This window comes from Indicator indicator, chromosome 28 (genome assembly GCF_027791375.1).
Source record: "Indicator indicator isolate 239-I01 chromosome 28, UM_Iind_1.1, whole genome shotgun sequence".
Lineage (NCBI taxonomy): Eukaryota > Metazoa > Chordata > Aves > Piciformes > Indicatoridae > Indicator > Indicator indicator.
The window spans coordinates 12,296,977-12,312,725 of record NC_072037.1 but is presented as its reverse complement, the minus strand read 5'-3'; the positions used below and the strand labels follow the sequence as shown (position 1 = coordinate 12,312,725).

Below are 15,749 nucleotides of genomic sequence, written 5' to 3'. Positions count from 1 at the left end.
TGCCCTGAACTCCCCCACCCCCAGAGGAAGCTATGATCCAACACCACAGCCATTCAGAGCAGCTTTTAGTGACTATTTTGCTCCTACTTGAAGCAGCCCCACAGCTCATGCTTCAGGGCAGTAGCTCATACTCCAAGTCTGTCCCTCTAAGCTAACCAGCAGCAGCTGGGACATGAACAACTTCTTCCTCTGAAGAGTGAGCACTGACAGCTAACAAAGCTTCACCCCTGGCCAGTGTTGAACAGACTGCAGGGATGCCAGGCTGCAGTCTTAAACCTCTTTTTTTTTCCCTGTCTCTAAGGCCTCCTTCAGCCATTCTGAGCTTAGAACTGCTGAGTACAAGAACACCTCCAGCAATGTTCTTCTCTGTACCTCTGTGCAAGCAGCACAAAGACCTTGAACAGAAAATAAGTCATTTGGGTTCACTTATTAGCCAAATGAGCACACCCACACCCCACAGCCAGACCCCAGGGGGCTGGAAAATAGCAAATATGGAAAAAAAAAACTCTTAATATTATTTCCCCCCAACCCCCCTCATTCTTAAACTCACCCCTAAGTCCAGACTCAAGAAGGACACCACAAGGACACTGTCACAGCCTCAGCCAGCACTTCAGAACACTTTTTTCCAGAAGCAGTGTCCCTGCCTGGGCTCTTTCCAGTCTCTGCTCTTTCTCAGAAAGCCATAAATTGAGTGCAAGGCAATGCTCTGACCCTGCCAGGCACAGCATCCCCTCCTTGATCTGGATCTCACCCCCACTCCCCCAGCTCTGGAAGCAGAGAGATTCTGCCCAGCAGAATCTGCAACCAGCAGAACAGAAATGCCCTAAAAGGACTGACAAGGGTCAGCTTGCTGCTTCCATGAGCAACTCAATCCTGTTGGAGCTCACACAGTCAGAAACTGTAGTAAAGGAGACTACTTGGGTACAAAAAAAACACAATCATACTGTGGAGCAAGGGTCAGGAGCTTAGGAAGGAATAAATTAGGAACCAGAAGCACACAGATTCTTGGGCCTGTCCCCTCAAGCAACTGCAAGGTCCCATTTGTCCCACAGTCCCTGTTCTGTCTCTCAGAGACTGCTCTGCAGGTGCATCTCTGCCCCCAGGTGCTACTACAGGCTAAAAACAGAGGCAGGAGAGCAATCCCAGAGCTCAAGGTGCCAACAAGGTGAAGAGCAAGGACTGCACTTACTTGTTACAATGAACAGGGTGTGAGCAAGCCTTGGGTACAGAGACCTGGATGAAGACAACTTCCCTGCTGAGGAGGAGCATCCTCAGGGACAAGGGCAGCCTTGCAATCACCTCAGGGGAGATGCCAACATCAGAAGTCATTGGAAATGAAAATGTGAGGCAAGCAGCACTTCCCTGAACCAGTTCACTGAGTGACATCCTAACTCCAGACACCGTGGGGAGCAAAGAAAGGGGGTTCAGAGGGGAGAGGGGCTGCAGGCCAACCCCTTCCTCTCCTCTCTGTGAGCAGTTTCTCACCGGTTTCCCCTCCGCTGCCAGGATGACTTAAAGGGCACTTCACCAACCCTGCTGCTGAAGTCCTTTCCCAAAGCTGTCTCAGCATGGACCAGAGGCAAGGCCTGGGAGGGCTGGGGTCAGTGAGGGCGGCTGCTGGACTCCAGGTGGGAGCGTTTGCCGGCCCCCAGCACAGCGCCGCCCTCTGGCTGCTCCGGGAACGGCCGCTTGGAGCTGCGGCTGTGGCCGTTCACAGCCCCACGCTGCCACTTGCAGATGTCTCCGTTGAGGATGTCCTGAATGTGCTGCACGATGAGGTTGATGGCAACTGCAGAGAGGAAGAGGAGATACAGCACAGGGCTGGGTTGCTTGGCTGAGCTATCCAGAAGGCATGGAGCAGCTCAGGTGTTAACAAGCCCTTGCATAGCACCATGGCTGCCCCCTCCAGTGAGGTCAGACCCCCCTGCAGAAAGCAGCAGCTGCAGCACTGCTGCCCTGCTCTGGCCCCATTTCCAGTCCTCCACAGGCTGGTCAGGCCCCAAGCAGCTCCCACACCTCCAGCCCTCTCCACCAGAACAGCTCTCCTTAGGAGCATGCAACCAAGGGCCATGCTGTGCCACCTGTGCTCCTCCCAAGCCCACTGGTGGTCTCCCCAGGGAAAGCAGGCAGAGAACCCAACCCCCTCTTACCCATGTTGTCAACTCCTCGGGGGATGATCACATCTGCATACTTCTTGGTCTGCAAAACAGCAATGGTGTGGAGATTGTCAGTGGGAAGAGCCAGGTGGATTCTAGAAAGAAGCTGCAAAAGCAAGCTGGGGGCTTGTGCTCTGGGGCACAGAGTTAAAGCTCTCAAGTCATGGGAACACCTAAAGGAATTAGAGTCATCCTGGATAACTGGATTTAAGGTCAGGGGTTGCTCTTGCTGCCCCTTTGCTCTGCCTGGGTCAAAACAGGAGCCTGGGTGAAGGTGGTGAGTGTGGAGGGAAAGGAGCTGGGGTGAAGCTTGATGGCAGAAGCAGCAGGTCAGGTGCAGAGCACCTGGGTCTGACCCTTCTGAAGAGCCTTGAGCTGGGCTGCCTGCTCCAAGGCTGAGTCTGTTTGCTAAGAGCTGGCTCTAATCAGCATTTCACAAGCCACTGCTAAATCCCTGCAGAGAGCCAAGGTACCCAAGGTGTGTGTGAAACTCCTGCCTGCCTCTGAGGACCCATTATTGATCTCCACCAGCAGAGCCTCTGCTTCTCCCTCCCTGCCTCTGCTTACAACAGGGCTGGCAAACCCAGCACTGCTAATGAGTGCTTTTACAAGCCCAGAACTGCTTTGATCTGGGGCAAGAGGAGCCTTTTCCATCTCATTTAATCCACACACTGCATTCTGTTCTCAAAGGCATTTCTTACAAATTACTCTGATTACAAGAGCACCTAAACTGGCCTCACATTAGGTGGTGGAGCAAGTCAAGGCTATCATAGCCTGCCCCAGGTGTTCATCAGGGCTCCCTGTCAGGAGTCTGCTGGAAACTTCTTCCTGCAAGACCTGAGAATCAGTGCAGGAGGGAAGCATTTTGGTCAGAGGGACCCAAGACAGTGAGAAAAAAATGTGTGCAGCCTCCTCCATGCTGGACTTGATCTTAAAGATCTCTTCCAACCAAAACAATTCTTAGAGGGGTTGGCAAGCAGAAGGCAGGAACCATTTCAGTTCCTTGAACAAGCAGCTCAGCATGGGCAAAGAGCTGAGGAGAGAGTGGGGCTCATGAAATCCCAGGGTCAAAGCCCACTTACTGCTCCATCTACACTGCAGCTGATTCCCTTCTTTCACCCCTGCCAGAGCCCTCCCCAAATGAAGTGAAGGAAGCTCCCAGTACCGGCAGGCAGAACTCCTCGAAGGCAGGCTTGACGAAGGTGGTGTACTGCGTGAGGATCTGCTCCAGGTCCCTCCCACGCTTCATATCTCGCAGCACTGGCAGAGGAAGAGAAGTGCCATGAGCTAAGGAGGGAGAGAGCCAGCAGCTGGCTGGTGCTGCCTAGCACAGCAGAGCCTCACCTCTGCGGGACAGACGGACGTCGGAGTCGGTGTCCACGAAGAGCCGCAGGTGGAACATGTCCCGGATGTCCTGGTTGTAGAAAACCAGGATCCCCTCGAAGAGCACAACATCAGCAGGGTAGACCACTGTGGTCTCTGCCAGCCTGCCAGGAAAAAAGCACCCAGAGCATATCACACTCAGGCTGGGGACATCCACAGGCACCCTCCCAGGCTTCCCACAGCACCAGAACCCACCTAGAGTGGGTCACGAAGTCGTAGGTTGGTACCTCAACAGTCCTGCCCTCAACGATGCTCTTCAGGGTTGTGTGCATCAAATCATTGTCAAAAGCATCTGCAAGAGGGAGGTTTAAAAAGGAAGAACTTCAGATCGTGGAATGGTTTGGGTTGGAGGTGACAGACTCACAGATTGCATCAGGCTGGAAAGTACCCTCAAAGGTCGTGTTGTGCAACCCCCCTGCAGGCAGCAGGGACACCTGCAACTGGATCAGGCTGCCCCGGGTCAGAGCAAGGCTGATCTTGAATGTCTCCAGGAACAGGGCTTCAACCCACAGCCCTGGGCGACGTGGGACCTTAAAGATCCAGTTCCAACCCCCCTGCCATGGGCAGGGACACCTTCCTCTAGCCCAGGTTGCTCTAGTTACTCTGTCACTTAGCTTGGAAAAGATCATTGAGTCCACCTGATGCTGCTGCCTCAGATGATCTGCTCAGATTGTCTACACCTGAAGGAGAAACTCCCTAACTGGTTTGTTTTTTTTTTTTCCAGCAGCAAAAAGGGACCTTAGGGCTTCTTCTTTCCTACCAGCAGCAACCCAACACTTCCTGCCTGAGCCAGAACTGCTCTGCTTGGTGCACAAAGGAGGAAGAGAGAATTTGTTACTTGTAAATAACTGTAACACAGTGACAGTAAGAAGCTGAAAGCTGAATCACAGAGTTGTTCTGTTTGGAAAAGATCACTGAGACCCTCCAGTCCAACTCTCAACCCAGCACCACCACAATCACTAACCCATGTCCCCAAGAGCCATGGCCACACAGTTACTGAACATGTCCAGGGATGGGGACTCCACCACCTCCCTAGGCAGCCTGCTTTGGGGATCAGAGCCTCCCAGGAGCCCAGGATGAAGGGACAGGGCTGCTCCCAGCTCTCCAGCAGAGCTCTGTGCAGGTGTACCCCCGAGCAGCCGTTACCAGCCGCAGCAGCCCAGCTGCAGCAGCCCAGCTGCAGCGACCACACCACGGTAAGAGCTGTGCCGCTGCTGGGACGAGCGCCTCTGGCGCCCCACACTCCCCAGACCCTCCCAGCCACTCTCCACCCCCCAGCCCAGCACCCTGAGCCCGGGGGGCGCCACTCACCCGGGTGGTCGAAGTTGTACTGGCCCTTGAGCGCCTTGGCTTGCTGCTCGACTGTCAGCACCTTGTAGAAGGAGTCCTGGCTGAGGATCAGCACCTTCCGCTGCCGCCGCTCCACCTCGTTCTGCCCCAGCAGCTCCATGATCTTCTCGCACACTGTGGACTAAGCGGCCCGGAGCGGGGGGGGGTGCTCAGGCAGGGCTGGGGGCCTCACCCGCACCCCGCCGAGCCAGGGGCAGCCGCGGCCCCGATCCCCCCTTGCCCGGGCCCGCAGCGCAAGGAGGAGGCGGCTCTCGCCGCCAGGGAGGCCGGGCCCGGTTGAGCCGGCACCGGCGATACACCGGAGCGACTCAGGCCTGTGCCGGGGTCTCACCTTGCCGCTGGCGGTGCCGCCGCTGACACCGATGAGGAAGGGCTTGGGGTGCGGCCGCTCGGACTCGGCGCCACCGGCGGAGGCCATGACAGAGCTACGGCGCTGCCGCTGGGCATGGCGGGAGATGAAGGCCGGGGCGGGGCCTGGGGCCGTCGGGCACGGGAGGAGGGCGGAGCAGGGCGTGGCTACCACGGAGAGACCGGGCGGAGGGGAGAGCTCCCGGCTCGATGCAGCTCCCTGAAAGGAGATTGGAGCCAGCTGGGGTTGGGCTCTTCTCTAGTCTCAAGTGATAGAAGGAAAGGCAATGGCCTGAAACTGTGCCAGGGGAGGGTTAGGTTGGAGATTAGGAACAATTTCTGTCCTGTAAGAGTGGTCAGAGACTGGCACAGGCTGCCCAGGGAGGTGGTGGAGTCCTCATGCCTGGAGGTGTTCGAGAAATCTGTGGCCATAATGCTGCAGAGTTGCTGGTTGGACTGGATGATCTTAAACAGTTCTGTGATTCCCTATAAAATATGTACAGGTGCAGCTCCACCCCAGCTGCTTTGCACCCATTTTGTGCCTCGTAGACGTGGCTGGGACGTGAAGGCAACCCTCTCCTCACCACCCCCTCAAATAAAGCCAAATCTCTCTTTAACCCCTGAAAATCTGCCTTTAACCCGATGCCAACAACCACCCCCACCCACCGCATCTGCACCTCCCCGCTCCGCTGCGGGGCTGGCACCGCGGAGTCCCGGGGGGGTGACCTCGTCCCTGTCCCGTGCCCTCCCAGCTCCCTTGGGTGCTGGGGCCAGGCTGTCCGTACCGGGCGCGGTCCCGCCGACGCAGGGCCCCGGGCAAACAGCCGGTCAATGATTAACCGCCGGGCCAGGCCCGTCCCGTCCCGCCGCGCTCCGGCCGCCGGCGCGGGGCCATGCGGGGACCGGGGAACGCGGCAGGGCCGTAGCCGGGGCTAGGGCCGAGCGTCCGGCGGGAGGGACCCCGCGGGCACCGACGTGAGTGGGGACGGGGATGGGGCTCTGGGGGTGGGTTCGGGCTGCCTGGGGGGCAGTGGGGTTCAAGGGAGGGGGAGAGGCCAGGGCGGTGGGGGGTCCGCTTAGCCTGGCCTGAACTCGATTCGAATTACAGGGGACGGCTGGGGGTGGGGGCGGGCACAGCTCCAGCCATTGCCCAGGGGGTGGGGGACAGCGGGGCAGCCCACGGCCTCCTTGTGTCCCCAGGATTCTCCGCAGGATGGAGGCTGAGGAGCCGGCGGGGCTAGCGGAGCAGCGCGGGGGCAGCGGAGCAGCCGGGGGGCTGCAGGACCCCGGGACCCGCAGGGACCCTCCAACCCCTCCTGTGGGTGGGCCGGTGGTGGTGGCGGCGGTCACCAACGCGGCCTTCGAGGAGGACCCCCCGCCCTACACCCCGCCGGACCCCAAGAGCCTGCACCTCCTTTACCCTCCCTTCCCGTCCGGATTCTCCCCGCAGGCTCCGGTCGTCTACCAGCCGGGGCCGGGGGGGCCCTTCCCACCCCAGGGCATCCCTTCTGCCCCCCTGCCCTACCCCACCGTACGTATTCCCCACCCTGCCGTGTTCCTGCGGGGTCACCCCGCATCCCCCCTCCCGGCTTTCTGGGGTCCCCAGCAGCACTTCGAGCACACAAGCCGGGTGGGGAGGGCACAGGGGGAGCGGTGCAGCTCTAACCAACGCCCCCCGCCGCCCCTGTCGCAGTTCAACGGACAGCCGAGCGCGGGGTCGGCGCAGCGCCTGCCCAGGGACTACCTGGTGGAGTCGGTGCTGGTGACCGTCTTCTGCTGCCTGCTCTCCGGGGTCATCGCCCTCGTCTACTCCTACGAGGTGAGGACGGTGTGGTCCTGATCTGCACCAACCCACCCAGCACCTCGAGCCCTGCTGTGGGGCTCCTCTAACCTCTCCCCTTCTCCCCCTGCGCCAGACCCGAGCTGCACTCAGCCGCGGGGACGTGGTCCAGGCGAACGCGGCATCCAAAAAGGCACAGTCCCTGGTCCTCTTCAGCCTCCTCTTCGGGTTGTTCGCTTCCATCAGCTGGGTCATCTACGTCCTGGTGTCCCTGAACCTATGACAGGGACCCCGAGCCCCAGGGACCCCTGCAGGAGGCTCTTTGTGGCTCACCACCGCCCAGGGGCCAAGCGCAGGTGGAGCAGCCACAGCCCTCGTGTGGCATTGCCAGATGACCACAGAACATTACTGGGGCCAAAGGGCAGCATCCATCCTTCCTGGTGGGGTGAGGAACCACGTTGGAGCCACACATTGCCTTCACCTCCCTGCTCTGAGCCCCACGGGCAGGAGGAACCCAGCCCAAAGCGCTGCTGGTGCTGTGCCCTGCTGGGACCGGCTCTGGCCAGGGAGCTGTGCTGCAGCAGAGGCACCAAGCGCAGCCCCAGGCTCTGCTGTGGGACCTCGGATCCCATCAGCACGGACTGTCACCTGGAGGTGCCAAAGGGGAGTGTGGTGCATGGGGAGCACCTTGTGGAATTGGGGCTGGAGAGGGAGCAAATGGACAAGGGATAAGAGAGAGGCCAAGGCTCCCCCAGCAGCTGCAGCTCTGGGCACAGAGCAGCCCCCACTGGCGAGTATCAAGTTGAGAAGACACAACCTCACCTCTCCAGCTCCTCCTTCCTGCTTCCAGACTGAAATAAACACAGCTGTGGCCAAAGCTTCTCTTTCTGTGCACACCGAGGACCTTCCCCTCAGCCTGTGGCTTGTGGCCACCACAAATTCAGGCTGAGGTCCCCAGGGAGACCCCTGGGGAAGGGCAGCCTGCATGGGGCTGTGCTGGGGATGCAGCAGCCCCAGCTCTGGGGGTGCCCCTCGGGGAGGATGAGCTGCTGGATCCTCTGAAGGCTGCTGTGATGAGCAGAGCTTGGCTGTGTGCCCTGTGCCAGGGACCAGCTCTGCTCACACCTCTGCCTCCTGGGGGCTGACAGACCCCACAGCCCCCCACACTTTGCAGGGCCACTGGGACATGGCACCATGGTCCAGCTCTGGGGAACAAGTAGTGGGAATCTGTGGGGTCAGTGTCTGGGCATCCTCCTGAGCTGCTGATGGTTCCCAGAGGAATGTTGAACCCCATGCAGGACTGGCACAGAGTGGAGCCTGCTTGGCCACCCAGGCTGCTGTGGGGTTATTTATAGCCCTTGGCTGCCTGGCACGGGGCCAGGGCTGGGCACACACCTGCCAGCCTGCTCTGGGGAGCAGAAACCCCTCATGGGGTCAGCAGTGCCCAGAGGGTGCCAGGAGCAGAAAGCCCTTCCCAGGCACAGGGCTTGGGGTGGGACCAGCTCACTGGGAGGTGAAGAAGAGATTTGTAGGGGAAAAATAAAAGGGAAAAGGGCCAAGGGAAGGGCAGATCCCTGTGGGGAGGGTGGAAAGCAGGAGGCCAGACCAGAGGTGGACTCGATTGTCACTTTAATCCAGACTGCTGCATGCACCGCAGGCAGGACCGGCAGGAGGCTTTGTCACTGCTCTTTATTTGACTTCAATAGAAAAGGTACAGGGCTGAGAGGTTGGCAGGGAGATGCCACCAGCGGGGCTGGGGCAGCGGCCAATGTACAACACAACCCAGCTGCTGGGGGTGGGGGAGAGGGGCAGGGGGCTGGTGACCAGGGGCATCGCTTCTCCCCACTCCCTGCCCTGTGTGGAGAGGGGATTGAGACCCCTCCCTGCCCCCAGACAGAGGTGATGGTCTCAGGGATGCTGCCTGCAAGCCACAGGAGTGTGCCCATGGCCACTCTTGCCATGTTCTGGGCTCCTGCTCCCCAGGGGTGCTGCTCCTTGGGGATGGGGTCTCTGGTCAGCAAAGCTGAAGCTGCTCTGCATGAGGAGAGCCTTCTTTAGGGTCCCTCCAGCCCTGTGACACCAGCCTGAGGTCAGGACTCGAGCCAGGAGCCATGGTGGGGCCATCCTGCTTGGCTGGCGATGAGGGCACAGTACAGGGGAGAAGCAGGGGAAGACAGCCAGGGGCTCAGCCCCACCATGCTGGAGGAGGTGCTGTGACCACACCGACCTCCCCCTACCCCATCCCACCCCATGGGCTGAGCCTCTGGCTTCTAGGGGGCTGGAAGAAGATATGGAGCAAGATCCTCCCATTCTGGTGCTAAGAGGAGTCGTGGAAAGAGCCTGGAGACAGCTCCTGCTCCCCAGAGCACCCCACAGGGCTAAGGACCAGCTGATCCTCCTGTCCCTCTCTGGCATCGAGTCCCCAGTGTGGACTCTGCCACCCCCAGGGCCTCACAAGGGAAGGGGAGCAGTGAGGGAAGGGGAGCAGTGAGCTGTGGTTCCAGTGCTGCCACCACACACAGTGCTCCCAGAAGCAGTCTGTGCCACAGCACAGGGCCCAGAAGAGGTGCTGGAGGCAGCTGGGGGAGGCCAGGGCCAGAGGCCAGGGCTAGATGCCAGAGCCAGCTGTGGGCTGTGTTTGTGTATTTGCCTTTTCACAGTCTGGTGCTGTCAGGTTGCTGAAAACCTCTTATTTACAAAGGAAAGAGGAGCAGGGCTCCTGCCTGTGAGCCTGGGGAGCCTCTGGGCATTGCAAAGCCTGGGGGCAGGGGGGGCACAGCACATGGCCCAGGGCCCTTGGTACCACCAAAATAAACTGGTCTGGAAGTGTCCTGGGCTGGAGGCTGCTCACAGCAGCTCCTCCCACTCTGGGATGCACTAACCTGTGTTGGGCCCCACACTCTGCTCCCCCAGAGGATGGCCTCAGTGGCAGGGGAGGTCTCTCTGCTCTCCAGGCACTGGGCTGCTGCACAAGTCCTGTGCTTGAACCTTGGGGCAGAGGCTGGAGCTGGGTGCACTCCTGTGAACTGCTCCCCACAGGGAGCCAGCTGAGGCTTTGCAAGCTGCAGGAGGAAGTGCTGGCAGCTCTGGTCCACCCAGAGCAAACAGAGAGGCTTCAGCAAACACAGGGCTGCTGTTGAGAAATAAATTAGGGATGCTCTGCCAGGCCCCCTGCCCTGCCTGGGTTCCTTGAGAGCTGCTGCCCTAAGCCTGCAGGACTCTGCCAGAGAGGGCTCTACAAGCCTGGGACTACAACACAGTGCTGAGAAAGGTCTTCTGGGGCTACTAACACTTTCAGTGTGCCCTCAAACCCATCTCCCACACCACAAACCTGGGATGGGGACAGGTAAGGGATGTGAAATGGCCTGGCTGGGGCTGCAGAGGGGAGGGACACAGGAGGCCCCCCTGGGTGGGACACGGAGAGGGGCCAGAAGGGCTGAATAAGGCACACAAGAGATTGGGGTTAACGCTGCCTGTGTGGGAAACGAGACCCCTCCATGCCCAGCTGCCCCTGCCCTGCTGGGGCTCCTGCCAAAGCACAGCTCACAAAGCACAGCACCAAGGGTCAGCCAGATGGGGACCCCCTGAAGGAAACATTTGGCAACAGTGAGAGGAGAGGGGAGTGGGGTGGGGGGGACCAGGGTGGCTCAGCCAGGCGCAGGGCTCCCTCCTGCTTCCCACCCCCAGCTCCAGGAACGGCTCTGCTGGCTCCTGCAGCCTCCCTTCTTCCAGCACTTGGAATGCTGGGGGCTGGTTGTGAACTGTACACAGAATGGTTTGCAGGTTTCTGCCCCCAATGCCTCAGTCTCAGCCATGGACCCCCGGGGCTCTAAGCTCTAATCCCTACACTCCTGTGTCCTACAGCAGCTGCTGTGCAAAGCTCTGTACCGGCGCTGCCCGGCGCGGGCCCAGGGCGGGCACTCGGTGTCTGCAGGGGCTGGGGGGATGAAGAACGTTGCTTAAATAAGGGGATCTGAGAGGAGGAGGAGGAGGGGGGGGGGGGGGATTGGATGGCTGGAGATGGCAGGTCCCTGCCCACAGTTTCAGTGCCTCTTCCATATCTGTGGCCGGTGCCTTCCTCCCGGTGAAGAAGGCGCCGGGGTCGGGGGTAAAGCCAAGCCCCCTGTAAACACAAGCAGCTCTCTGACAGCAGAGCTCCTCCAGCAGGCAGTGGGAGTCTCTTCCATCCTCATCTCCTAGGGATGGACACCGCTCCAGGTGGCATTGCAGGGGACACTCAAACCCTTGGCTTCCGCAGCTGCTGCCTGCTGAACACCACTCCGGAGGCAGGGCTGTGGCTGCTGAGCTCTCGCCGACCCTCCCAGACCCAGCGCTGGGTTGCTCCCAGATGCCATCAGCTGGCAAACCAGTAACAGGCTGGCGTGGGACCCTCCTTCCACAGAGCTCTCTGCCCGGGTTGGAAGCTGGTTGATGGCACAGAGGGATGGGAGGAGGAGGAGGAGGAGGAGGGCGAATGCAGCGAGCACCGGCGGATCCCTGCCTCGGTCACTCCTCTGCTGTGACGGCCCCACGCTCACCCCCCGGGGGCACTGCCAGCTGGGAGGAGGGGGCATTATCCAGTAACAGGAACAAACATGGAACTCCAGTCTCATAGCTGCCCTCGGTGCCTGTGTGGAGCAATTCTGCTGGCTCACCCGAGCCCTGCTCCTAGGTTTTCTCCTCCCGCTCTGTTTTCCGCCTGGTGATGTTGCGAGGTTTGATTTTCAGGGACAGTTCCCACAAGGCCTCCTCAGCCAGGTGGTCGCTGAAGTCGTTGAAGAAGGACACGATGTCATCATTCCTCCTGATGTCATAATGTCTGCAAAGCCACACAGGAGGAGGCTGTCAAACCAGGAGGAGGCCTGCAGCATCCTGCTCTAGTGGGAGGTGTCCCAGCCCGTGGCAGGGGGGTTGGAATTGGATGGTCATTAAGGTCCCTTCCAACCCAAACTATTCCATCAATCTCAATCTATGAATCAGGGCCTACCTGGGGACCTCTCCCAGCTCTGAGCCACCCCTGCCCTGCTCTAAGGGACATCCAGAGCTGTGGAATCTGTGGCATTACCTGAGCCCAATACTTGTGACTGTAGAGTGACACCAAGAAGGGAAAAAAACATCATACCCAGTGCTGAACTGGGGGGGGCACAAAGCCCCCATCCCACTGAACCCAGCAGCTACATCTGCTGCCTCTGCTGCAAGACAGCACTAAAGACCACCCTCCAGAAGCTAGGGAATGGTGGAACCAGCAACAGCAAAACCTGGAGGAAGAACTCTTGGCTGAGAGGTGGTGGCAAAGCCTCCCTGCACTGCATCTCCAAACTCGGAGAGGAAAAGCTTCTTCACAACTTTCAGTCCTGGCTAACCCAGAGATGGAGGAGGCTGAGCACAGCCCTGGCCTCCCCAGGTCTCTGCACATCTCCACCATGGTGCTTTGACATAAAAGCCCTTCCCTGGGCCTCCTGTGCACAGCCCCTCCCTCCTCCAGCCCCCCAGCTCTGCCCCACTCACACTTGCTGGAAGCACCTCATGCTGTCCAGGATGTTAAACTGCTGCCAGCGCTTGGAGAAGTTCACTTTGCTGTCAATGTAATCAGGGTTCCCCAGATGGACAAAGGTCAGGTCCTGCAGGATCAGGCCTCTGGAAGAGAGAAAGGGGCAGCAGGCCAGGGAGAAGGCAAACAAGGGCAGAGGTTAGTCACACAGGGGCAGGACAGACTGCCAAAAACCAGGCAGCCCAACAGGCCTCCCACTGCTGCCACCACTGCATGGCAACCTCAGACCAGAGGGAAACAAGCCCCAGGAAGCAGAGCTGAACGTGTTGAGGTGCAAGGTGCTCATCATACACAACCTCTGAGGCACTCATTCTCACACTAAGGATACTGAGATTGCTCTTTCACCCTCCATGGAAAGAAGGACCAGGCTGGAAGAAGGTCATGATGGGAACTGCCTGCCAGGGGTTAAACCACAACTGCAGTTGTATGCAAGAGGGATTCCCTCACCTGCAGGTTTCCCAACAAGGAGGTCTGGGCTCCCTTCCTCTCCCTTCCTCCCCTGCTCAGCCATGTCTTTGCACAGCCCTGCTGTGGTGCCCTGCCAGCTGAGATGCCAGGTACCTACACAGCCTCTTCCTGCAGAACTCACTCATGGCAGAAAGCAAGACCAGGAGTTTTGCTGGTGTGAAGCCACAGCAAGTCTGGTATCTAGACCAAAAGGCCTTTAGGGAGAAGGGCATTGGCTTCAACCTTCCATCAGAGCCAGGATGAAGCAGCAGTTTGCCCAGGCAGACTCTCCTGCACCAGCTCTTGCAGTCAGCAGAACCAGGGCTGTGGCAGAGGATCAAGCAGCAGCTTGAAGCTGTGGGATCCATTGCACCTCTTGGGGAAAATTTGTCTTTCTCCACACAGACCCCAAAGCAAATACAGTTGAAAAAGGGTCAGCTGAAGATCCAGGCCCTTCATCTTTCCTTTGCCACCACCACTTCACAAAGGGCCTCACAGAGAGACAGCTGCCACCCTGCCTGCCTGTGCCACAGGGGCTCCAGAGGGGGCTCCTGGGCTGGTGGCAGACGCTGCTGTGTCTTACTCTAGGTGTAGGGCAAAAGGCAAGAGCTGAGCTGAGCTGAGCAGAGCAGAAGCTGCTGAGAACTCCTTGAAGGAACCATCTGAAGGTGCAGAAGTGACAGCAGAGGACAGCAAGTCCCCACTCACAGGTAAGGGATGCAGGGAGGCTCCACATCAGCCAGAGCTGCTCGGTAGGCACGGAAGGAGGAGGAGCTGTCGATCAGTGTGCAGTACTCTGCCAGGCCCTGGGACAACACAAAGCTCCTGCTGACACCACTGCTGCAAGCCCCTTTGCTTGGTAACCTCTCCCCAGAGAGCCACACAGGCCAGGGGCTCAATGCCATCCTGCAAACAGCTCCAGCTGAGTTACTCAGCCTGGCCACGATTGCAGTTACACAGAACCTCGCTGCCTTCAGCCTCACCAAGCCTTCCATCTGCAGTGAGGAGGAGGAGGCTGTTCTCACCCATGACTGTGCTGGCACTCCTGCAGCTGTCAGGATGCCCACCTGCAGCTGTCAGGATGCCCAACCACTCTGCAGGCTTCCAGTACCATGGAATTATCTATACCCAGTGGAGAGCAGCTCTCCACCTTCCCTCCCACCCTGGGACATTGCTGAGCTGACAGAACCACCCCAGCTGCTCCACACCACACCCAGAGGTCCCTCTCTCCCCTGAAGCTGCCAGCCCTGGCTGCTCCTCACCTCTGAGGTTTGTTTCTGCCACTCCAGCCTTCGGATGGGTGCAGAATCCAGTGCAGAAAGAATGGCCAGGTAGGAATTGAAATTATTCAGCTTCCGTAAGTGCTGTGAAGAGGGAGAACGTTCCAATGACTCCAGAGAGCTGAGAGGCCTTCTAAGGCTCCCAACAGCTTTCCCAACCAGAAGGTCCCCCTCCCCTGCTCCTTTCAGGAGTGCTGTGTGAGCTTCACAGCAAGGATCAAGCTGATACCTTCATAATCTTTATAAATTTCAGGAGCAGCCTCTCTCGGTCTTGGGCTTTCTCTTGGAGCATAATTATTGAACGGACCCTGGAAGAGCAGAGAGAACACAGAAAGGATAAATTCACTTAAGCAGAGCTCAGATTTCTTCTTGTTTCATTAAAAAAAAGCCCTGATAAGGCTAGGCCAAGAATGCTAAAAAGCTGCAGCTTAGCTGGAGGACTCTAGCTCAGCACCAGGCCAGCCTAGTTTGGAGGACCAGCACAGGAACCCTTCCCAGGGAGCATTTCTTTGCAGGGGCAATGTTGGTTTGCAGGTCTCAGTGGTGCTGAGGTCACAGAGCCCTCCACAACCCTCCTGGTTTTCTTTCTCATGTGCTCTGGGGTCTTACATGAGTGCTCTGCACCTACTTCCTAGCCAAGATCTGATGTCCCACTTGTACCAAGGGAACCCAGCTCCATGAGGAATGTTTGCAGGGCACAGGAGGTTAAGGGCAGTTCAGTGCCACAGCTGGCCCTGGGCTCCTTACCAGTAGGACATGTTATTAAAGTGCTCTGTGAACTGTGTCAGGTTGGGGCTCTTCTCTTCATTTTGCTCCTTTGCCCAAAGCAAAACTTCTGGGATCTGCCAAGGAAGAAGAAGAGAGGGGTGGGAAAAAATGCCACAGATGACAGTGGGATTTGTGCCTCAAGAGTCCCAGCTGCAGTCTGTGGTCACAGCCACTTGCTGCCAACAAGCTCAGCTGTCACCTCCCACCCAGCAGGTGTCCTTGAGATGCTGCAGGGAATGCCAGAGATTGCAGAGGGTCTGTGTGCCAGTTCCCACCACCACCCTCACCCCACCCTTGTCCCTCTACCTCGATTTTGTAGAAGAGCTCAGCATCGAGGAGGGTCAGCTGCTCAGCGATCTCGTGGCTGTGGAAATCATGCAGAGTCCCTGGCCTGTAGGGAGCAAGGGACAGGTATCAAGGGTGAGGTATCAAGGGTGAGGTATCAAGGGTGACGTATGTAGTATCAGGTGACAGGAGGAGAGGACATGGCCTGAAATTGTGCCAGGGGAGGTTTAAGATGGGGACTAGGAAAAATTTCTTTGCTGCAAGAGTGGTCAGGGATTGGAACAGGCTGCCCAGGGTGGAGTCCCCATCCCTGGAGGTGGCACTTGGGGACATGGTTTAGTGGCCATGGTGGTGTTGGGTTGCTTGTTGCACTGGATGATCTGAGAGGGCTTCTGCAACCC

At 58.6% G+C, this 15,749-nt stretch overlaps 3 protein-coding genes across 3 annotated transcripts in view; 1 reads left to right on the top strand and 2 right to left on the bottom strand.

Moving 5' to 3' along the window:
* Positions 1-1,601: 1,601 nt before the first annotated feature.
* On the bottom strand, positions 1,602-5,307 carry UCK1 (uridine-cytidine kinase 1). Its single transcript, XM_054393386.1, has 7 exons — positions 5,221-5,307; positions 4,851-5,010; positions 3,735-3,831; positions 3,501-3,643; positions 3,322-3,416; positions 2,151-2,199; positions 1,602-1,789 (listed from the first exon to the last, which is right to left on the bottom strand). Exons 1-7 carry the CDS (start codon positions 5,305-5,307, stop codon positions 1,602-1,604), a joined length of 819 nt encoding a protein of 272 aa, XP_054249361.1.
* A 1,143-nt stretch (positions 5,308-6,450) lies between these two features.
* On the top strand, positions 6,451-7,300 carry PRRT1B (proline rich transmembrane protein 1B). The gene is made up of 3 exons (XM_054393262.1): positions 6,451-6,768; positions 6,931-7,056; positions 7,154-7,300. Exons 1-3 carry the CDS (start codon positions 6,451-6,453, stop codon positions 7,298-7,300), a joined length of 591 nt encoding a protein of 196 aa, XP_054249237.1.
* Positions 7,301-11,685: 4,385 nt separating this feature from the next.
* Positions 11,686-15,749, bottom strand: part of RAPGEF1 (Rap guanine nucleotide exchange factor 1) — an 84,260-nt gene continuing 80,196 nt past the window's right edge. Inside the window, exons 20-26 of the mRNA XM_054393261.1 lie at positions 15,370-15,454; positions 15,043-15,137; positions 14,525-14,603; positions 14,278-14,379; positions 13,724-13,821; positions 12,526-12,654; positions 11,686-11,836 (exon numbers count right to left, since the gene is read on the bottom strand). Of these exons, the coding sequence (XP_054249236.1) occupies positions 11,686-11,836; positions 12,526-12,654; positions 13,724-13,821; positions 14,278-14,379; positions 14,525-14,603; positions 15,043-15,137; positions 15,370-15,454 (739 nt within the window). The remainder of the gene's footprint in view (positions 11,837-12,525; positions 12,655-13,723; positions 13,822-14,277; positions 14,380-14,524; positions 14,604-15,042; positions 15,138-15,369; positions 15,455-15,749) is intronic.

What these genes read in the sequence shown, in the direction of transcription:
- UCK1 (XM_054393386.1), bottom strand. Translation starts at nt 5,307, where the DNA reads ATGGCCTCCGCCGGTGGCGCCGAGTCCGAGCGGCCGCACCCCAAGCCC. An exon ending in GTACAACTTCGACCACCCGG is followed by an intron (nt 3,832 to 4,850) that starts GTGAGTGGCGCC and finishes TCCCTCTTGCAG; the next exon opens with ATGCTTTTGACAATGATTTG. An exon ending in TCGAGGAGTTCTGCCTGCCG is followed by an intron (nt 2,200 to 3,321) that starts GTACTGGGAGCT and finishes GCTGTTTTGCAG; the next exon opens with ACCAAGAAGTATGCAGATGT.
- PRRT1B (XM_054393262.1), top strand. Translation starts at nt 6,451, where the DNA reads ATGGAGGCTGAGGAGCCGGCGGGGCTAGCGGAGCAGCGCGGGGGCAGC. An exon ending in CCCCCCTGCCCTACCCCACC is followed by an intron (nt 6,769 to 6,930) that starts GTACGTATTCCC and finishes CCCCTGTCGCAG; the next exon opens with TTCAACGGACAGCCGAGCGC. An exon ending in CCCTCGTCTACTCCTACGAG is followed by an intron (nt 7,057 to 7,153) that starts GTGAGGACGGTG and finishes CCCCTGCGCCAG; the next exon opens with ACCCGAGCTGCACTCAGCCG.